At 36.5% G+C, this 24168-nt stretch overlaps 1 protein-coding gene across 1 annotated transcript in view; it reads right to left on the bottom strand.

The window, feature by feature from the left end:
• The window catches only part of dally (division abnormally delayed protein), a 184744-nt gene that overhangs the window by 86096 nt on the left and 74480 nt on the right, over positions 1–24168 (bottom strand). The window contains exons 3-4 of the mRNA XM_090168777.1: positions 23645–23895; positions 22461–22907 (exon numbers count right to left, since the gene is read on the bottom strand). Coding sequence (XP_090024903.1) covers positions 22461–22907; positions 23645–23895 — 698 coding nt within the window. The remainder of the gene's footprint in view (positions 1–22460; positions 22908–23644; positions 23896–24168) is intronic.

The raw sequence follows: 24168 nt of genomic DNA on the forward strand, positions 1-24168 counted from the left end.
TGGCTCTTACGACACAGTCTCTTACTTACAGTCGCGAGGATTATAATTTTTCTAGCGCGCGTGCGAAGAATATACTAAAGGCCTTTTCACACGAGCCAACTTTTTGATCCAACTAGATGAGTCAACTTGATGTGAGTCAACTAGTTGGTTCGTGTGAATAAAAGTTCGATGAGTTGATCCACCAAAAATGTGCGCGGGAAAAAAATGGATCACTGATCCATTTTTGCTGACTCAGCATTTTGATTTAAAAAGCTAACTCGTGTGAAAAGGTCTTTATAAAGCTGGGTCTTGTGACGTAAGAGCCAACATTTTAAAAAGTTGTATAGCCCAGCTTGTTATTTTATAAAATCAACTATTAAATTATTAGGATAAAGACTATATTGAAAGTTTGAAACGATTTTTTGGCGTTTCTGTCCAAGTCAATCAAATCCAGAAATCATTGATTTAAATTATAATATATTACACTCGTATTTATGAATGTGTACAAAAGTAGTCAATCTAGCTATGTCATCAACGTTTTATGACTTTAACTTAGTTTTTAATTTTTATTATTTTTAATTTAGTGTTTAATTATAAATGTAAATTACGTAACTGTTGCACTCACATTATAAATCAATAAAAATCAATACCAAAAGACATAAAACGTTAAAAAAATCAATAAAAATTGGTTAACAATCAAATAATCTATTTTCCTGATTTCTTTTGTCATTTTCACTATGTACAAATAAATTTTCTCTTGGGTCGACATAAGAATAAACGCGCGTTTATGCTTAAAGCGTCTTTAATCACGGCCGCAGATGGCAAAGGTCAATGGCAAAGGTCAACACGCTTGGTAGCGCCTAAATGGGAAGTTCCCAATCCGGATATTAATGAAGGAAGCAGCACGCGAACTCTTCCTTTATTTAAATATTAAAAAACTGGATAATTTATGCGCAAAACTAAACTAGGAAACCAAAACTTTGTTGCTGTTGCGAAACCGGCCCGATCACGCGAGCCCAGACGAATGGGAGGCAGCGTGATGTTACGCACTCGTGATAGGCCAAATTAACCACTGGCAATGGCGGAAAACAGGGACGTCCATCACAGAAGTGGCTCCGAACAGGCCGAAAATTAATGGGTCGAGAATTAGCGCGGTGGGAAGAAAAATGGACGGAATTAGAAATTCGCTCTCAAGGAGTCGCCGCTTTTCGCGTGTTAAGTAGATTTAATTGCGTTAAATTAACATTCGGGTGTAGACAACGCGAGGGTTTTTGGTGATGTATTACCTAAGCTTGTTGCCTAATATGGTTACAGGGTTAGCAATGTTTTTGTAGACTCATATTCCCTGACTTTCCCCTGGCCGTTTTCGGAGATTTACCATGACTTATCTTTACCAATTTTAACCTATACTTTTGTAAAAATTAAACAATTTGCAACCAAAATTAAAGTTACTGACATTTTTCCTAATTTTATAAGAATTATTAATTCTCCGACTTTTCCAGGTTTTCCAAACACTGTGTGGCAACCATTCAAAAAAAATATTTGGAGTTGTAGGTCAAAAAATGACCGAGGCCATTTTCCTGGAATTTTTCCGTATTTTCCCGAATGAAAAAGTTTTCATTCCATGATTAACCTAATATTGTTCTCCAATTTAAATTTCGCGGCATTTTCGGCTCATTTTTCGAATCAAAAAGTAAAACTAAACCTCTAGACTAGTCTAGAATAAAAACTATGAAAAATAAATGTGTTTCAATTTTGTATTTTTCCGATTAAAATATTAAAAAAGTTAATTTATCTAGAGATTAAACCCAACATTTTATTTTAAAATGGGGAATTGAAATTATCAAGTCAAGCAAAAATATTTTTGCATGGTTTTCAACGGTATTAGAAACAAATCCTCACGGCCAACTTTGATCTCTCGCGCTACAGCGGCCATCTCATTCGTTGACGTTTCTGTGTTAACCTATGAGCAAAAGATGTGTATGACGTGAGCGCCCCTAGCGGATTATTATTTTTAGAATAGTTTTTACATTGAAGTCAATATAAAAACCGAGCGTGGCGCTGAACTCCTACACGTTATAGTACAGTTTATAGGGGGAAAATCCTTGCTCGCGGAATTTCGACGAATGTGTTGGCCGCTGTAGCGCGAACAGCGCGTGATCAAAGTTGGCCGTGCTAGAACACTTTCTTGGTAAAACAGGGTTTAGACCGCTATTGGCAACCCGATTTCCCTGATAAATAAAGGTTTTCCCACGATTATTTCCCTGATTTTCCCAGGCGCAAGATAAGATAAAACTAAGATTTACAGGGTAACTCATTTCATGATTGTCATTTAAGTTAAAATGGTTCAATATTAATAAAGAAGAAATAAAGTCAAATCTTTAATAAGAAAAACTTAATTGATGTAAATTTGTATTCATTAGGGGAAACCTTCTGAACCCTCATAAATTTCCCCGATTTTTACTAATAATTTTCCTGACTTTCTGTCGACAATCGAATTCCCTGATATTTCCAAGTTTTTAAAGGTTTTTGCAGGTCTGTATGAACCCTGTAAAAGCTAGTCTTACTTTATTTAGTGTTGCCAGTTATTTCAGAATCAAATTCTCCGACATTTCCAGGTTTTCCCTGACCGTCTCCGGAGATTTTCTCTAACTTATTTTGTGCCAAAATTTTGTATTTTTTAGCTTATATTTTAGTCAAAAGTTTCCTATTTGCAACCGAAATTAAATTCCCTGACATTTCCCTGATTTTGAGACAATTTTAAAAATTCCCTGACATGTCCCTGATTTTTCAACAATTTTAAAAATTCCCCGACTTTTCCCTGATTTTAGACCATTTTAAAATTTCCGACTTTTCCCTTACTTTAGACAATTTTAAAAATTCCCCAACATTTCCAGGAATTCCAGGTTTTCCAGTTACTGTGGCAACCCTGTTTATTATACCAAAGCAAAAAAAAGGACCCCAAAAACAAAATTTAAAAAAATACAAGAAAAAATGAAGTGTCATTTCGACTGGATTCCCTTACATAGATTATTACATCCATACATAGCACTCACACACGTAGCATCTATTTTTAACTTTCACTGTTTCTTTTAAAGCGGCGGTATTGATTCGCGAAATAAGCCGATATTACATCCAGGGCAGAGAATAGAAGGATGGAGCTTGGCTCGAACCGACGGTACTCATCCGCGGACAATTTTGGCAGCCCAGTATCGATTAGATAATAAAGTTGGTTTCCGAATAGTGTCCCCTTCCACCGCCCCGAGGCAGCCCTGTCGTTGGAAACTGTCATTTTTATAACCTAAAAGTGTATAGCGACTAAGAAACGCACCGAAAAATATCCCAAAAACTTTTTTTTCTCGACTTGGGAAAACAAGTTGTCAAAAATCAAAATATGGTCCGGCGCTAAAGTCACTATATTCGGTCGTGATAAAATTTAATTTCATCAATTTTATACTGACGAAATTCTCAATTTTATACTGACGAAATTCTCAATTTGGTATTGACGAAATTCTCAATTTGGTATTGACGAAATTCTCAATTTGGTATTGACGAAATTCTCAATTTGGTATTGACGAAATTCTCAATTTGGTATTGACGAAATTATCAATTTGGTATTGACGAAATTATCAATTTGGTATTGACGAAATTATCAATTTGGTATTGACGAAATTATCAATTTGGTATTGACGAAATTCTCAATTTGGTATTGACGAAATTCTCAATTTGGTATTGACGAAATTCTCAATTTGGTATTGACGAAATTCTCAATTTGGTATTGACGAAATTCTCAATTTGGTATTGACGAAATTCTCAATTTGGTATTGACGAAATTCTCAATTTGGTATTGACGAAATTCTCAATTTGGTATTGACGAAATTCTCAATCTGATACCGACGAAATTCTCAATCTGATACCGACGAAATTCTCAATCTGATACCGACGAAATTTGATAATGATATAATTCCAAAATTACGCTTTCAAGTTTAACCCCCAGCCCCATGAGCAAGAGATATATGACTACATATTCCTAGAACAGGCAGCGAAAAAGCGTTGTGAACAAGTTGCAAATATTTTAATGCCGCTATAGCTTTAGCAATTATGTCACCCAAAACGATATCAAGAACTAATTCACGCTAGGAAGAACGTGGAACCAGCCCAGTTCTTCATTCCATGTACTTCTACCAATTTTTTTTCCAGTTTTAATACACTCAGCTGTCGCCCTCTATTGAGCAAGGTATAGTTTTTACATATGGCAACTGTCTCGAATAATAGTTGTAACAAATCTCGTGAAATTATACGCAGTAATTTACTTTTATTGGAAAAAAATATCGAAAAATCAGATTTTAAATCAATTTTAAAAGTTTTTAAATGAGGAAAAGTATTTAAAAGACGATAATAATGACAAAGTACTATCAGCTTTAAAGAATACCGTATTCCAACCAAGGCATAGCACTTCTTCTGTAAATATTTGTGCAATATCTTATTTTGAAAAGCTAATAGAGTGTTTGTGGGAAAATTGTAAATTATATTTTGAAAAATGCTACAATTAAAAATTAAAATATAATCTGAAAAATATGATGCCGAAGACTACCTGGATTTATGATCGAAGGTTACAAAATTCTGTATACCTATAAATTATTCTTGAAAAGAAAAACCGAATCAATGTTAGAAAATACTTTTTTTTTTAATCAAATGTATTCTTATAAGGATACATTTGATTAAGGATTCCTTACTCTTTGCTGGTGTTACACTAAGCCTTGGATCCTGAGTAATTTTCGGAAAGAAATATGTTTTTTCCTAGTTATAACAATAGCGTTGCTTCCCGAATTTTCACCGTTTGTTTTTTTAGTTAAGATTTAAATCAATTAAACCCGAGTTACAGGGTTGGCAAGAGCCAGCCAGACTGGATTAAACCACCCGGGTTTAAGCCGGATTTAACCACCAAATAAAATCCATGGTTAAAACCACTTTTTTTTATAAAAAAAATTGAGAAATTAATTAGAAACATTGACAAAACTTAACCTTCACTTTTTGTCGCGAGTAATGAGAGCTAACATATAAGCAATTAGGGTATCTTAAAATTAATTTTGCTCGTGAAAATACGCTGCCATGTTAGGGTATAAAAGCGGGTAAATAAGTCTGCTATACCTCACAATGTAAAGGTACTGTCACGCGCAAAAACGTAATTTTTAAATCGGGAAATTTAAGCAATGAGGGCTTGATATAAGGAATTTGATCATTTTTTATTAATAGTTTTAACCGGTTTAAACCACCGGTTACAGCCGGTTTTAACCCTACTGGATTTTTCAATTTTAAAAAAGCCGGTTTTTTGCCAACCATGCCGAGTTAACTATCGCTGTATTAATTAACTTTTGCACTAAATTCGCGTTCAATAGAAACGTTGTTTCATCTACTTTCCCGGGAATTTTTATTTATTAAAAATGTTTCGTATTTCGCACAAGTGATGGCGGTATAGACTTAAAAGCAAGATGGAGCTTGAAGCTCAATGTTACGTTCCTAGCGTGAATTAGTTCTTGACGATATTTATGAAATTGGTCCCTTTATCAGACTATAATTCGGGCGCCATGGAGGATGAGCCGTACATAAAAATGAATGAAAAAATATATCGAATTTCTGATTTTTTTATTACGTTGAAGAATAACTACTTTTCTCAGAGAGAGAGAGGAAGGGGGGGGGGGGTATAATACCCCCCCCCCCTCCGCAAACTACGTCGATGGGGTAGATAAAAATATTCCTTAGGCATAATAATCAGATAACTTCTCTTTAGATGACAAATGATTTTGGTCTCTCTTTTACATACCGAAAATAAAAAAAATAAAGAATCACGTGGGAAAAAAGCACGTGGGAAACGAATTGTTAAAAATCGCGCGCGATATTTTTTTCTTCTTCCGTCTCCCATCACTCTAAAACCCCCAGGGGGGGGAAGAAGGTTGCCAGGGCGAGACAAAATAGCGTGTAACTAGCGTCGCCTAGTGGGGGGAGAAGAGATAGAATCGCGAAAGTGGAGAATACAAGTTACCAGCAGAAAGGACCGACCGCTCTAACACCTTATCGATTCAGTACGGTGACCATTGTTTTAGATTAATGGGAAAATGAAAGAATACTACCCGAAAACGGGGTGGGGGGTATAGGGTACCCGCCCCCCTGGAGGGTGGGAAACGGAAATAACTTCCGAATGCAATCTCGTCCGCACGTGCTGCTCTTCCCAAGGGTTCCCCGGCACTCGCGACGGACCTAAGGAAAACGGGAACCACGTCAGGCGTAATAACATTTATTCCGTACCGTTATTTAATTAGACGCCCGATGACAGTGTATTAAGATAATACGGAGCCTTGTTCCAACAGTAATTACACAACGCTAATTTGGGAGAGAAAACTCTATGAGAGAGATAAGAGAGATTTCCTCGTAAGAGTGGTTTAGACATAATAGGATATTAAAAATGTTATAATTAAGATTTATATTGTGTTCCTTCGAGTCATTTTCCTAAATTAAAGTTCTTTAAACCTAATAATAATATGATGAAATTTTCAACTAACGTAAGTTAATGGAAGTTATAATTTATTAATTTTCGGGCTTCCACTTTCATCTTAAGAACCATTAGGGAGTTTTTACTTTAAAAATGAGAACCACATTTTTGAAAACGTGGTAAAACGGGAACCACATTTTGGAAAACGTGGTAAAATGAGAACCACTTTTTTGAAAACGTGGTAAAATGAGAACCACTTTTTTGAAAACGTGGTAAAACGAGAACCACATTTTTGAAAACGTGGTAAAACGAGAACCACATTTTTTGAAAACGTGGTAAAACGGGAACCACATTTTTGAAAACGTGGTAAAACGGGAACCACATTTTTGGAAAACGTGCTAAAATGAGAACCACATTTTTTGAAAACGTGGTAAAACGAGAACCACATTTTTGAAAACGTGGTAAAATGAGAACCACATTTTTGAAAACGTGGTAAAACGGGAACCACATTTTTGAAAACGTGGTAAAACGGGAACCACATTTTTGAAAACGTGGTAAAACGGGAACCACTTTTTTGAAAACGTGGTAAAACGGGAACCACTTTTTTGAAAACGTGGTAAAATGAGAACCACATTTTTTGAAAACGTGGTAAAATGAGAACCACATTTTTTGAAAACGTGGTAAAATGAGAACCACATTTTTTGAAAACGTGGTAAAATGAGAACCACATTTTTTGAAAACGTGGTAAAACGGGAACCACATTTTTGAAAACGTGGTAAAACGGGAACCACATTTATGAAAACGTGGTAAAACGGGAACCACATTTATGAAAACGTGGTAAAACGGGAACCACATTTATGAAAACGTGGTAAAACGGGAAGCACATTTTTTGAAAACGTGGCAAAACGGGAAGCACATTTTGTGAAAACGTGGCAAAACGGGAAGCACATTTTTTGAAAACGTGGTAAAACGGGAAGCACATTTTTTGAAAACGTGGTAAAACGGGAAGCACATTTTTTGAAAACGTGGTAAAACGGGAAGCACATTTTTTGAAAACGTGGTAAAACGGGAAGCACATTTTTTGAAAACGTGGTAAAACGGGAAGCACATTTTTTGAAAACGTGGTAAAACGGGAAGCACATTTTTTGAAAACGTGGTAAAATGGGAACCACATTTTTGAAAATAGAAATCAAAGAAAGTACAAATGTAACAACATAATTATTCACAAATTTAGTTTTTAATTATCTTAGCTTTGACTATTTGATCAGAAGTATAAAAATATTTTAAGCTTATGGTGCTATTTATTAAAACTAAGGTACTATAAGTGACAGGAACTTGAAAAAAAAAAGGCTTTTTAGATATTCTAGGGACCAGTTGGGCGCTCCGCGATTTACAAAAATTTAAATTAAAAATTGTTACACGCCCAAAACTCTCGGCTTTTTAAATTTCGTTCGATTTTCCTTTTAGTTTCTTACCGTTAGTAATTATGCAAACTAGTTTTCCTTATTCATTAAATTTAATCTACCTAACCCAGAATTAAAAAAATATTGAAGAAAAAGGTGCAAAAAATTATACACGATTTAACAACACGACAAACCACTCCGGCGAAAAACTGTCGACTAGATGCGAGAAAAAAATCACAATTTTTATAATAAGATACAGAGGGAAATAACAAGTTAGGAACGAAGCATTGCAGAGAGAAAAAAATAAAATAAAATTACCCCTTTATAAAACGAACATAGAATTTAATGCTTTTTAAAGAAGTTACGATCATTGCTAAGAAAACGAATAAAATTTCGTATTAAACGCCAGGACCCTGAAATTCCCCGGATGGTCGGCAACTTTATTATTTAAAAATAAAAATAAACCGTTTTATACGGTAGCCGACCTGCCTCCTAGCGGAGGGGGAAAACCTATACGAGACTTTAAATCAAGTAATAAAGCCAAGAATTTCAAGGCCCTCCCCGGAGGAAGATGCGACCCCCATTTTACAATCCCCTCCCGCCAAAGAATGAAAAATACAAAAAGGAACATAGGAAAAAGAATTAAGGGGGAATAAGGGGGTGGAAATTTAATGAAAAACTTTTACCTCGAATTTCAAAACTTTCGTTCCGTTTCTACTGTTTGGGGTAACCTGGTTTGATTTTACGAATATTATTACGCGGTTGGCACCCTACCGCGTGCCCTTTACGTCAACTGTCAATTTAGGTGAATTTTATTAACGACATTAAAAAAGTAAGTAAATGAAAGTCGGTAATCCTAGAAATTTTCGTTTGCTTAAGCAAAGTTCTTTCGACATTTACCGAATCGAAAACAAGACGGGGCAGGACACGATACCAATCTCCTCCTCCGACTGTCAGTTAGTACTTAAGAAACATTTCTGTTAATATCTTAAAGGGAGTATAGACTATAGAGTTTCATATTTTTGATGGATCAACGAATTTCACACTTCGACCACTGGGTTTAATAGAAGCTAACGGTGATTGGTTAGTAGTAGTACTGGGTTGGCACAGGTTTTTTCACAATCAAATTCCAGGGTTGGCAAAAAACCGGCTTTTTTTAAATTTAAAAATCCAGTATGGTTAAAACCTGTTGTAACCGGTGGCTTAAGCCGGTTAAAACCGTTAGTAAAAATGCTCAATTGCTTAAATTCTAGCCCTCATTACTCAAATTGCCCGATTTGAAAATGACGTTTTTGCGAGTGACAGTACCTTTACATTGTGAGCTATAGCAGACTTATTTACCTGCTTTTATACCCTAACATGGCAGATCCCCTAATTGCTTATATCTAGCTTTCATTACTTACGACAAAAAGTGAAGGTTAAGTTTTGGTTTTTTCAATATTTCTAATTCATTTCTCAATTTTTTTTAATGAAAAAAGTGGTTTTAACAATGGATTACATCCGGCTTAATCCAGGGTGGTTTAAACCCGTCTGGCTGGTTCTTGCCAACCCTGTCAAATTCCCTGACCTTCTCCGGAGATTTTCCCTAACATATTTTGTGCCTAGATTTGGAATTTTTTTACCAATATTTTAGTAAAAGCATGGGCCAAATAATGATAAATCCAGGACATGACTCTGGTACCTTCACGCGTACTAAATCGGCCGTCCACTAAAAGACACAGGCGGCCATTTTAGTAGGGGGGAAAAGGAGGAAAAATAAAAAAAAATTGGGGGCAAAATCAAGCAAGTTTCCGGTTTCCCGAACGCCATCTAGTGATGACTGAGTCGTAATTCGGAAATAAGTGGCGGTTGTAATTCGAAAATCTTGCCATATTTGGCCCCTCATTTTTTGAAAAATTTTAACGGTTCTCGGAAAGTATATGTTTAATATTAAATAATTATATATATTATACTAATTATGAACTTAGTACGTATAAAAATAAGTACTTACTTTAATAACCACACTATATATGATAACTGTGAATAAATATTCCAGGATATTTACTACGACGACCACGTGTATTATTTTTGAAAACTGTCCCTAAAAAATTTGCCCCCAAAATGACGTAGGTCCGCGATCGCGCGTTTTTCCCAATAGGGGGCAATAGTGATCGGGTGTTAGCGCTGTCGGACGGGTTTTTCGCATAGAGTCATGTCCTGGATTTATCATTATTTGGCCCATGGTAAAAGCTTCCTATTTGCCACCGAAATTAAATTCCCTGATTTTTAGACTAATTTACCTGACTTTTCCATGATTTTTATACCCATACTCAAATTCCCTGACTTTCCCAGGAATTCCAGATTTTCCAGATACCGTGGCCACCCTGAGTAGTTTTCCCCCCGAGTTTTTCGGTTTCCCCTACCATAAAACTTGAGGTTAACGGTAATAGTGAGTGTAGGGAGCTGTTGGCTCGCGCGGCATGAAGGGCTTGCCACCACCCTCCTGCGCATTATAGCCCGGCCACCTCAATAAATGGCTTAAAAGTCGCACGATGACTTGGGCCTAAGCTGGTGCCTTGGGTATTAGCCTAGCTGATTATTATTATTATTATTACATTTTTATTAATGTAATATTTTAAAATGAACAGAGCAGCCACATGAACAGTACGGACTATCTTATAATTCTCATAATTTGCTTTCACGACAAAATTTCAATTTAAACAACAACGTTATTATTTATAATTTTTTCCCAATCTGTTCCAGAGATACCAAGGTACTAATTTTAATTACCTACTGATTTAACTAACACGGTTAAATATAAGAAACTAGTACCAATCGAACGACACCTCTTTTTTAACCTTTTGAGCTATCGGATCAATTCACCATCTTCACGAAAACTACCACAACCAACACCAACAACGACCGTGTCGAAAGTAACAGTCTCTTTCCCTTATAGACCTCTATGAGGGGATAAAGCTTAAAAAGGTGAGTTTCTTTACTTAAAGGAACTTAGACAGTCGTTAAACCAAAATTAAACTTTCATTCTCGAAGTATTTCATATTTTTCAAAGAGATTTAGTTATATTGCAAGACAAAGTCATAAAAATATTTTCCTAAGTCGACAATTTATTTGGCACTGGATTATTCTCATTTGTAGTCGATTTACACTTTTACAGGATTTTATAAGAGATATATTTTGCAAATTGAAGAAAAATATAGGATAACTTCCCTTGAAATTACAGAAAAATATAGGATAACTACCCTTAAATTACAGGGAAATATAGGATAAATTCCTTTAAAATTACAGGAACATATAGGTAAAATTCCTTTAAAATTACAGGAAAATATAGGATAAATTCCTTTAAAATTATATAAGATAAATTCCTTTAAAATTACAGGAAATATAGGATAAATTCCTTTAAAATTACAGGAAAAAATAGGATAAATTCCTTTAAAATTACAGGAAAATATAGGATAAATTCCTTTAAAATTACAGGAAAATATAGGATAAATTCCTTTAAAATTACAGGAAAATATAGGATAAATTCCTTTAAAATTACAGGAAAATATAGGATAAATTCCTTTAAAATTACAGGAAAATATGGGATAAATTCCTTTAAATTGCAGGAAAATATAGGAAAAATTCCTTTAAAATTGCAGGAAAATATAGGATAAATTCCTTTAAATTACAGGAAATATAGGATAAATTCCTTTAAATTACAGGAAATATAGGATAAATTCCTTTAAATTACAGGAAATATAGGATAAATTCCTTTAAAATTACAGAAAAATGTAGGATACATTTCTTTAAATTACAGGAAAATATAGGTTTCAAGTACTTATGAAGTGAAAATTCATGGTTTTTAAATGGTATTTGGTTTAGCAAACGAATATGTCTAATATTTCTAAAATTCTTTCTAATCTTGTAGATTTTGATATCAAAAGACAATTGCAACAGGTTAAGCTCGAACAATTCCACAAATGTAGGGAAAAATGGGAAAATAGTTCATTATAGCAAGTTATAATAATACATTGAAAGTATAGGAAAAATGATAAAATATGAGGAATGGGGGACCAACCGGTAAAGCCACATTTTCTCCATACACCTGAATATATAAAGCAAAATAGTTTGGTTAATGTACCTCGAAGCAAATTGCGATTAATTTCATAACGAGCGTGACAAAATTTACGATTATCCCATTGGAAAGGCCCAAAAAGAATAAGTATTGCGGAGAACGAACTACGTCGGGGAATAAAGTAGGGCCATAAAGGGGGCAGCCATATACCGCCACCTAGGGGCAAGCCGATGAACCCTTTTCAAAGTTTGGGCCCCCGAAATGGATAAGTCGATACAAACGAGCGGCATCGTAAAACGGTTACATCGCCATCATAGCCATACACGTATCGAAACCACCATTCTTCTCTTCATTGCATTATATCTTTTATACTGTAGGATGCCTCTACCAGAAAAAATATCAGATATAGCCTTTTTTTCTTAAGATAGGGTTTATGAACTCAGTTTCAAGTATATAATTTTTTTTTAAATAAATAGGGTTGCCACAAAATTCAGATTCAAATTCCCTGATTATTTTAAGAAATTTTCCTTGACTTAAAGCAGCGTTCAGACTATGTGAAAATATGACGTTTGCGTCGATCGTGTCGGTTCTTCCGATTTCTTACAACAGAGACTTTAAATTTTCGCGCGTGTCGTTTACATTTTTTCATTTTGGTTGAGGACTGCCTAGATGGCGTCTCAGTTTAAAGCTCAAAACGTTCATAGCAGACAATTAGCCTTATGCCTCATCAGCGCTGACTCTAGGTAGTGGCGACCTTTAGAACCATCGAAATACTATAACCAATCAGAGGTGGATAAAAATTATTTCAATTTTTCCGCCGTTATTACTGAGCTCTCATTGGATGAACAATCACCTTTTATGTTAATCTATATGCAAGGTTGGTTCCTTTCTGAACAGTGAAATGAATGAACCGACGCGACCAAAATAACCGAAACGACACGACCGATGCTAACGTAATATTTTCACATAGTCTGAACGCTGCTTAAAGACCAAAATTTTCATTTTATATTTTACCATAAGTACCATAATAACAATAAGTATGACACTTCCTATTGCTTTAATGCTAATTTGCTAACCGAAGCTTTTTTCGGCACTGATACTCTCTTCAAGCTGTGACTTGGACTCGCGACTTACCGTTTTGGATGACTACTTTTTGATAAAAATTTAAACCCGCGTGGCACGCGTGCGAATCACGCGTGATAAACAAACATGAGCTCGTGGCCTAATATTCCGCCTATCTATCGGCTTAGCGGAAGTCGCGCATATTTTAGACACTAGAGAGCTCTGTGCTGAGAAAACATCTTGATTACGCAATGACTATGAACATCAGTTTGGTCGTAAATCTCGTTAATTGTCATACTCATTGTTATTATGTTACTTATGATTTTACTTATATCAGAACTTAATTTAAATGGACTTATATTTAAATATAAAGGTTATGGCGATGTTGAAAAAATTAGACAAACTTTCAAGGAAATAAATGATTATCATAGAATTTGTCATAGATCTAAAGTAAAATTACCTTCAAAAAGTGTCGAGATAAAATTTAATTCCCTGACTTTCCCCTGAATTTTTACATATCCTTAAAATTTACCACTATTGACCGCAATTGACCGCAATTTACCACTATTTACCAGTGGTATGCAAAATATTCGAAAAAGTGGTATTTTTGCAACGGTCTTCCCCCACTTCCCGACAGAAGGGGGGATATTACGCGAAGCAAGTCAAAGAGGGGCGTAGCTTTTCTTCCAGGAATCACGGAACTATCACGATACTCCCCCACACATTCTCCGTTTATCTAAATACATCCTTGGCAGTTTCATTTACTAAGCGTTATTTAGAGAAATCCGTCGTTTAATTTAACTTTCCGAATAAAATAGTTAATACCGAAATGTTTTCCAGGATTTCGTCGTACAAAAAAAGAAATTCGAGCCAACAGAGATTTATCTCTCCCCTGGAAGCGTTTAAGTAAACAAGGAAAATTAATGGGAAAACGTCGACAGAAGAAAAACAAAAGTGTGGAAAAATGAAAACAAATTTAAATTAAAAAGCCAACGTATAGTTTGAAGAGAAATGAAAATAGTAGGACGGGCCCAGTAATATTTATCTTGTTTGAGACTCGAAGGAGAGAAGCTTAAATTAAATCAACCGCCCAGAGAACAAATAAGAGATTTTCAAGAGCGAGGGGCTGACGGCTGGTAAATTAACCCCGCGTTTCTCGTTGAACAAGTTGAATTATCGGCCCCGAACGATTTTCATTTCAAGGAAAATGAAATTTCGTCCGAAACGTCGTACAGGTGGCGTTATATACCTTCCCTTCCCCGAATGAATTGTTTTCTTACAGGGGCCCCGTCGCTCGGTTCACAATCGATCTGTCCGTTCACAAACAGAATTTAAACCACGCTTCCTTCCTACATCACAATCTAGCTCCCTGTAATTGGATTTATCCCTATAATGGTACGGTACGTATAAAGCGACTATACGCGAATGGCGGAGGGTTTGGGAACCAGTGTTGTTGATTTTTATTTAAGAAAATTTAAAATATTGATTTCTTCGATTTAAATCTAATTGATTTTTTTATCGTTTTATGATTATTTTCTTGACAACATTATTAATAACTATAGTGAAGCGGTAACGTAAACAAAATTTTAAATTAATCATACCTAAATTTAATTATTTAAAAATTAAATTTAATTCTGAACTGCCATTGTTAATGAATCTACTTTTGTACATTTTACTGAATACAATAACCTTAAGAGCAATGTCCTCGTTCGTTCAAAATGGCGCCCACATTTTATCCCGTATTTCCCACGTAAGCACCCAAAATGGTTATTGAGCTATCACCACAGAGCCCCCTAGTGTTTCAACATATTTATTCTCTATAAGTATAAACATAAGTAAAGAAACAACCATAACAAGGCCCCCACTCAAATCTTCAATTTTGTTATAATAAACAAGTTGGCCAAGGCCGTAATATTAGTTCCACATGGATGAATTAATTAATTATTCTCTAAGCCTTGGCGCGTGTTAAAAGGCTTAAGCATAACGTTAGACGTAAGCTTCTTTATCTGTATTGTAAGTTTGAGCTCCGTATCTCAAATCCAATAGGAACTACGAAGAAAATTCGCATACGCTCACTAACCCTTGGCGTGGGTTAAAAGAGTTAAACATAGGGTCAAACTTCAGCCTCTTAACTGTATTAAAAGTTTGAGCCCCGTATCTCAAATCCAGTCCAAACTACGAAGAAAATTCGTGTAGGATCTATAAGCCTTGGCGCGTGTTAATATGGTTAAGCATAGTGCCAAACGTAACCACCTTTACCTATATGCAAAGTTTAAGCCCCATACTTCAAATCCAACGAAGATTATAAATTTTTCTCTAAGCCTTGGCATAAGGGTTAAGCATTCTAAGTTTGGGTTCAGTATCTCAAATCCACTAGGAACTAATCTATTAATAACGCTATAGCGTTAAAATTGGGCCAAAACAAGCTAAGCCTTCGTTAAATTAAAATTAAGTCTGGTAAAATATCCGCAATGACCATCCTAATAACTACATTCAGTTTCAAAGTTATATCTCAAATCGCACCCGAATAGAGTGTCCCACTTATTTGTTACATCTGGCCATACACGGCTTTGATAAGCAAGTGTCACACTTATTTGTTACTTCTGGCCATACGCGGCTTCGATACGTAAATCACGCACTCTAAGTGTCACACTTATTTATTTCTTCTGGCCATACGCGGCTTCGATACGTAAATCACGCACTCTGCGTAAGGCAAAAACGAACGTCAGCGGGAATGTGGTTTATGCGGCGCCCAAGGGCCCCTAATTCCCCTAGGGCAGCGGTTCCCAATTTTTTTTGCTATGGAACCCTAAATTATCCACCTAATTCTGGCGGAACCCCAACTCATTTTTTTTACTCATCTTAAACTCTTGACACAAACAAAGATGGCCGCGCTGCGAATTCTCGGAACCCCTGTGACCCTTTTACGGAACCCCAGGGTTCCGCGGAACACCTTTTGGGAACCGCTGCCCTAGGGCACCGAAACCTGGCAAACCGTAAGAGCTAAAGTAAATACGTAATTTAAAAAAGAAATTAAATTTTTAAGTCACTCAGTTGGGTAATAATCAGCGTGCGTAAATCAACGCTCACAATCGGAAAAGGGGGGCTTTTGCGCCCCCTGTTTCCACGACAGAGCTGAAACCTGCGCACATTGTAGAGGTATAGCGGTTATATGGATTAAAACTTAAACGAAATTTAAAAGTCAATCGTAACCAAAATTGCAAGACTGCGTATTTTTTTTAGAAGTGTCTAAGGGGGGTTGGATAGAAGGGGCTGGCAAAGCGCCGCTAACTAAATTTAACCCGTGAAACTTGGTTGTGCAGATAGTGGCAACCGTATTAAGCATTCTTAGAAAAAACGGCGGGGTTATGTCACCCCGTTCAAAAGATATGGAAGGTGTTTAAAAGGTGGACGACGACGAGGACGACGCCGACTCTTCACAACATTCTAACGAAAACAATAGTCCCACTCTATATATACATATAGATGTGGAACTAAAAAGGATTATATTTCTAAAAATTTAGGACTTTAACAATTATTTTTTTAATTATTTCATTAACTAACTAAAAAATCTATAGGCCTATTTAGTGAAATAAATCTTTGATTTTCACTTCAAATATCGAAACTATTTAACCTTTTTATCACCTTGTTAGCAATAACAAAAGTATAGACTAGAATGACTTTATAAAGGAAGTTATCCTATAGTTAATTTATAGCAATTTATCTGAGAGCCGGGATTTGAAATGGGCAAAATAACAAATTTATAGGATTTTATAGGACTTTTAGGGGATTTTGCTAAAAATATAAGGTGTTAAAGGACATTTTTGAAAACATAGAATCTTAAAGGAATTATAGGACCTCTGGGGTCTTGCCTTAAGCATGGGAAATAGCAAACACCGTCATCCAAATTATTTTCAGATCAATCAAGTGTAGCACAGAGCCATCTAGTGTCAAAATATGGCCAAGGCGAAATATACTAATCAGATCGGTCACGCGTCCAAGTCAGCGCTCGGCTAGAATGTCCGAGCAAAAAAGATTGGGTAACAAAATTACCAATAAACCCTAGAAAGTGACACTTTTTATTATTACTTTACTTATGATAGTACAAGGTTCGAAAACAAAAATCCGGACCACCCATCTCAAAAAACCCACTTTCAATTCAGATTTTAAATGAAAAACCAACTTGTTCAATGTGCAATGACCACTTTAATATCTATCTTAGACTGAATTGTAATGTGAATGTGTTTCCAATTTTACCTGAATTAATGGCTTTAAAAGTCGCTTGATGACTCAGGCCTAAGGTGGTGCCTTGGATATTCGCCTAGCTGATTATTATTAGTATTATTATTATTATTTATTATTATAGTCTAATACAAATATGGAAAATGTACACTAAAATAAAAAAAAAACACCCAAATGAATAAACCCCTTAAAAACCCATTGGGGCGGGCTTCTTGGGGAAAAAACCGGGTTTTTTCGAACCCTGGGAGAGCACCGTTATCCAACTTTACAGAAAAATAATAAAGTAAGCGAACAAACTATCATCGACACAGTAAATCGAGATAATCTACTCCAGTAAAAAACAGTGGGAGAAAATGACGGCCTCCCATAACCTTCGATTTCAAACGAAAGCACCCTTCAAGTAGAGGCAGAGTGTAGGTGCGCCACATAGGCCCGACCAAATCCCGTCACATAAAAACGGAGAAACTCAGTTTGGGGCGAAAGTGAAGAGCTAAGAAGCTTAAAAATAAGGTATAAACGGATTTCGCCAACTGCCAAAAAGAAGAGTTTTCGAGCGGCCACACACCCTACGAACGAGCTACACCGCCACGCACGCCTTACGGAGAAGCGGCACCTTCCAGGCGTAATCGGATATAATTTGAAAAGCGAGCGAAGGGTAAACACGGTAAAAAATATATCCGAGACATAAAAGCAGCCCCGAAAAATAATGAACAAAAACATAAGGTACTTCAAACACACCGTGTTGGCCGCGGTCAGGATGTTTTAATAGAGAAAATGTTGTCGCCAGGGGTTAACAAAAACCGCTCGTAAAGCCAGTAAGGTTCCAACGGGTCAAAGAACGCCGAAAATTCTCCGGAGAGGGAGCTAGTATCACACTAGCTTTTTTTCATAGTGCTGATGGAAAAAAATTCATAACGAAAGAAGCTGACGAGTTTCTTCCCTGGGGGGATCCTTGGCTCGGAACGAACTCACCGGGAACTGGTAACGGCACCACTTACTTCCAGGGCGTAGCCCGTACCTCGGGTCACGGCTTTTAATCTACTTATCAGCTTACAAATACTTATAGAATGTTGGGAGTATTGATAGAAACAGATGGAGCTCGGATCATCCGAAGCACCCGGAAGGAAAAAGGATCGTATCTTATTACGCGAGCGAGACACGGACAGAATCGCGATTCCGGCTGGCGGACTTGATGAAGGGGAAAGGCAATTGTTGAATCCAACTAGCCCAGATCGACACAAAACCTCGGAACTTTTACGGCCTTTCATACGAAGAGATTCCAGAAAGTGGCTTTTTTGGAGGAAAAGTTAAAGAGTCAACGTATGGAAAAACAAGCTCGCCGAGACGGGGATATTATTTCGTTGCCCAGTTTTATTTCAACGTTGGCATCTTTACCAAATAATTATTTAATCGTATCAGGCTACATGTAGTGTTTCCAAAAAGCCAACTTTTTGGAGAAAAATCGACGACAGTGGCAAATAGTGGAACATTCGCAAGTGGCAAATAGTGGCTAATAAAGAAAATTGCATTTGAAAGCTTAAAAAAGTAATTGGGATTAAGTTTTTAAGAAGTTCATTGTAAAAATGTCTTAGTTAACTTACCATGTTAAAATTAATTATTCCAAAAAATAGCAGGTGCTAATCAGAATCTGAACATTCCTATGCATATATATTTGCCTTAAGTAGCCCAAATCGGAAATTTTGTGTTAAAACATTTTTTTATTATTTTATAATTTTCTGTGGTAAAAATATTTATTGGTAACTTTTGGCCACTAAATTCACTTTTGTCCAAAACGGAATTGTCCACTTTTTTCCACACTATTGTCCACCTGGCATTTTCCACCTCGGAACACTGGCTATCAGCCTTCTACCAATCAATGTGGTATAAATATTTGGCCCAAATTTAATCCACGTTTCTGAAACATGTCTCGGCTTAGAAATAAACAAGCATATTTTGATGAAAACAATCTATTTGCTTAGAGGAAGGGTAAAAAAAGAATATTTTGAGTTTAATATTTATTGACGATATTCATGCCAGGGTTAAGAGGGGCGTAAAGAATTTAGGCAGACCTTTATCCGGGATACAAAAAATAGGAATTAAATCCTTTAATTATAAATCTTGGGGTGCTCGTCGAGAAAAATATTTTAGCGACGGCGGAAATCTAATACGTCAAAATTTTGCGTTATCCCCCAACTTTTGGGTCAACAAAATAAAAAAACGCCGACTTTGCAAGGCGAAACTTTTTATTTTGATACTTTTCGTCTCTTTTGAAATCGAAAATAATAAAGCGGGAGAAGTCTCATTAAGAATAAAGCGAGGATTACGCTTGAATACGCCAACGAGGCGATTTTCAACTTCTGCCAATTTAAGATGTCCGCTCGTAAATACTATTCCTATAAGTCAACGGACAACGAACTCCAATCCAGATTGACCTTTAACCGTTCTCTCAAAATTAAAAGCTAATTTTCGGGAGTTAATATATTCCTAAACGAATCATACAAGTCTCTAATATGGAAATGCTCTCCAAATAGAAAGGATTTTCATACGGAAAATTTCAATTGGAAAGATTACAAAGGCCGCTTATAAAAGGAATCTGGAGATTTGAAGAGAGGGAAAAAATCTCATCAACTCCGTTGCTCGCTTTCCGATTTTTGCATGCGCGTTGAGAGCGGTCGTAACACTCGTGCCATAATACCATCGATTTCTGTAGAGAGGAAAAAAAAGTCAGGGGGGACGGGGGGGAGTAGAATGCAGCCGAGGCTTAGCGGGGAAGTTCACTCTGGAGGGGCGAAGGAGTTACAGTCACAACAATGTACAACAGAGGAGAGCGGCTTCCGCGAATTTCGAAAGAAAGGAATCCGCAGAGACCATTAGAATGCCATTTATACCGTTTTCCAGACGCCAACGGATTTCCAAGCAAAAGATCGCCAAGCAGCGAGAGACAACAAGACGGACCCAACGGGACATATCACGCTTACGTTCAATAAACAGGAATTATTACTGGATTTTTCACTTTGCAAATTCCCTAATTTTTCCAAGTTTTCCCTAACCACTTTCCGAGATTTTGTCTGGCAATTTTTAACCTATATTTTAGTAAACGTTTCCCATTTTCGTACCTACGACGACAATGCGTATGAGGGTGCCGGAAAGGTCTTCAGGTCATCACTATTATCGTTAGTTTCTACATGTTAATAAGGAAATAACGAGGCAAAACCCTTTGAACCTAATTCATGGGGTCAAGAACTTGCAAATCAAACACGAAATGAGTGCTTCCGAGTTTTCGGCCAAGCGAAATTTAGATAAGATGAAGGCAGGGTTGCCACCAAATTCCACTTTATGAGATTTTCCCTGACTTTTTAAGGCCCAAGTTAATAAATTTAAATACTAATATTTCAGTAAAAAGGGTATTGCAATGTCGAAAAAATTAGCCAAACTCTTAAGGAAATAAATGATAATAATAGAATTTGTCATAGATCTAGAGTAAAATTACCTTCAAAAAGTGTCAAGATAAAATTGATATCCCTGACTTTCCCTGAATTTATACAAATTCTTAAAATTCCCTGAAGTGGGTCAACACTGGTCGGCATAGTGCAATGTGAGGAAAGAATTAAAACTAGCCTACCACTAGAGCGATACGATAATGACGTCACAAGAATGCCAAGGGGCTGATCACGACCAATAATCGTGTTTAATTTAAAAATTAGTTTAATGTACTAAATGATTAAACATTTAGAATTACCGAAGTTTCATATCCCAATACTCATTATTTAGCATATGGTTAACCCACCATAAAAGAACAATCGCTATATCAAGATTATTTACTTCAAATGCCACAATCCCAATTTCAATAGACGATTGCAAGAAAGGCGGTCAAATTTTCTTCATGCGCCAAAGTTTCCCTTTAAAAGCAGGGTTCGTACCAAATTTTAGGAATTAAATTCCCTGACATTTCCATATTTAGCCTAAAGAAATTGCAAATTTTCCCTGACCATTTTTAAGTAAAATCTTGAAAAATAATGATTACGTATTTTCAATACATCTTTCAAAAATTTATCTGCCTGATTTTTTTGGGGGTCATTTTCAAATTCCCCTACCTTTTTGGGCTATTTTAAAATTCCCTGATTATTTGGAACAATTTTCAAATTCCCTGACCTTACGTTAACATTTTCAAATTCCCGAACTTTTCCAGGTTGAACCCTAAAAAGCAACGTAATTCCCGCTTCTTTGTAACGAAATTACAAGTTTATTTCATTTACGACGGCGTTCAACGATGGCAAACAGCAACGACAGTCACGATTCCGATAGTTACGCCAAAGACCGATTAAAGGGTGTAGTATCAAAACAAAAGCGAGGATAAAAAAGTGGAATACTACAAGAAGGAGAAGCAAAATGAATAAGAAAAAGGCAGGATATTAATAGCAGTTGGAAAAAACGGCTTGGCTGCTTTAAGTCTCGCGCGAGCGCTGCAAGTCATTCCGTGGGCGAAGGAGAGTTCTTTAATGACCAGGGAGCAGCCTAGGAGCTGATGAATGAACTAATTGGAATGAAAAATATCCCCGTCTGCCGTAGAACGAAAAGACGACTCGATGCAAAAAAACAAGAGCGTATCGGTTACTTCTCATCCTATCCTTCACCTTTAATACTTGGCTTCATTAACGATTCACTTTGGCCATCACAGTGGTCAAGTTTTAATCATCATAGCAACAAGTTCGTTTAAATGTAACGCGAATTAGCAAATAAAAATAAGATAAATCAGCAGGGTTACCACGATAGTTACAGATTCAAATTCTTTGAGTTTTGGTTAATCATTTTTAGATAAATACTAGTGGTTAGAAAGGTTGGTCTAACCTTTAATTTAAAATATTTTCAATGTGCAAACCTTTAATTTAAAATATTTTCAATGCGCAAACCTTTATTCTAAAATATTTTCAATGTGCAAACCTTTAATCTAAAATATTTTCAATGTGCAAACTTTTAATCTAAAATATTTGCAATGTGCAAACCTTTATTTTAAAATATTTGCCATGTGCAAACCTTTAATCTAAAATATTTTCAATGTACAAACCTTTATTTTAAAATATTTTCAATGTGCAAAACCTTTCATTTGAAATATTTGCATTGGTCATTACTCTAACTTTAAATTATTTTCCATGGCCAAACCTTTAATTTAAAATATTTCAAATAGATCAAGCTCTACACGAAGAGTTGAAAATGGAAAGTGCGAGCTCACCTTTTTGGCTAGATCAGGTCCCATTTCGACGGCGTTCATGATGGCGTTGGAGAGTTCCGTGTGCAGCCGACTAGTGACTTCCTCCAGCGAGTAGGTGCGAACGAATCCGGCCGACACGCGCTCCAGGGCGTTGACGAACTCCGCCCACGGCCTGTCCAGCTCGGCCACTTGCGCCAGACACCCGCGGATGACGTTCAGGCAATAGGGTCCGCACGGCTTGCCCGCCACGACGCCGCGACAATGCGGGCAATAGGTTAGCTTGACCAGGGCTTTGCCGCATACGGGTCCGAAGTCCATGTGTTCGGTCGTATTGATGACCTCCACTCCCAAACTCAACGCCTGAAGGAAGATCTTGGCCAGACCCAACGACCTTTCCAGGTTGGTCGAAAGGTCGTGAGGAACGTCGCCGAATGGTTGGATCTCGTTTCTCGTCTCGCGAAGACATTCCTGCGCACGCAACGACAAAAGAATTCAAAATTTAGTAACGGGTTAAGTAAAGATGTACTCTGTTGTAAAATACAATGAAGGTGATTAACTAAAAAATGAACTTTGGTAAATTGGAAAAATGATAAATTTTCGCTGACCCTTTAAGGTTAAAATTAGACAATTGTTTTACCTTATACAGGGTGTTTAAAAGGTTATGCAAAATTTTTACGGAGTTGTAGGGGTGAGTTGAGAAGTATGCCTGTTTTTTTACTTCAGCTTATATTTTAGTAATATTAATGTTTTAACTAAATACATTTTTTTACATTTACAAATATTAGCTTAAGAATATCAAAATAAATTTAAATTTCTAGACTTTCCAAATTCTTAAAATTCCCCGACGTTTCCTTTTTGTTTTCTGCCTGTCCCCTTTTAAATTAACTTAGTGGAGCACAAATACCCTGGTGGTAGGCCAACCGCTGAACATGTTGGCCTAATTTAAAGGGGGACAGGTAGAAGAAAACCTAGGCCTTTAAGAATATCTTAGGCAATAAAAATTTGCCGTAAGAAAAGATATTCTAGAATGAAACATTCAGGCGAATAAAATTTTTTGCAAAATTCAGTAAATAAAATAAACGAGAGTCGGGGTAGTCTAAATTTAGTTATCTTGATGAAAAAAAACTGTCTGCTCCATCTATCAGCGGCGCCAAGCGTGTGCCAAAGAACCAGAGAGAGAGAGAGAGAGAGAGAGTGGTGCCTACCTTGAAATCCTCGCCGATGTCTTTGAGTTTGGGGTTAACGACGTGGTGATAGACGAGCGGGAAAAGGTTGTCGAAGAACTGGTCCACTCGCTCCTCCACGTTGAAGTCTAGGCCCCCGGCCACGTACGAACTCAGGTTGGAGTAGAATTCGGACACGAGACCTTTGGCCGAGGGCTCCATCGCCTTGTACACGTCTGCGAATAGGGTCAGCGTCTGATTCTCGCTGACTGCGATCAGATCCGTAAACGTCTCTACAAAAGTCAAATATTTCTTCATAAGTTACAACGATATAAACAACGAATTCATTAAATAATTCCTTAATATTAAAGGGAGTTTAAAGTGTGGTCAAATAATTTAATATTTTGGCCGCTAGGTGATTTGTTTTCGCTTGTTAAGGGATTTCGGAGTAGGGTAGGTTCTGTGGTGGCGAATAGTTCGAATCGGAGTAAAAACCTTATTGCAAAATGGCAGCCTGTGTTCTTTTAGCAGATTAATTTTGGCTAGCTAAAGACCAAATCCGATTT

This window comes from Leiobunum rupestre, chromosome 3 (assembly GCF_980474605.1).
Source record: "Leiobunum rupestre chromosome 3, qqLeiRupe1.1.hap1, whole genome shotgun sequence".
Classification (NCBI taxonomy): Eukaryota; Metazoa; Arthropoda; class Arachnida; order Opiliones; family Sclerosomatidae; genus Leiobunum; species Leiobunum rupestre.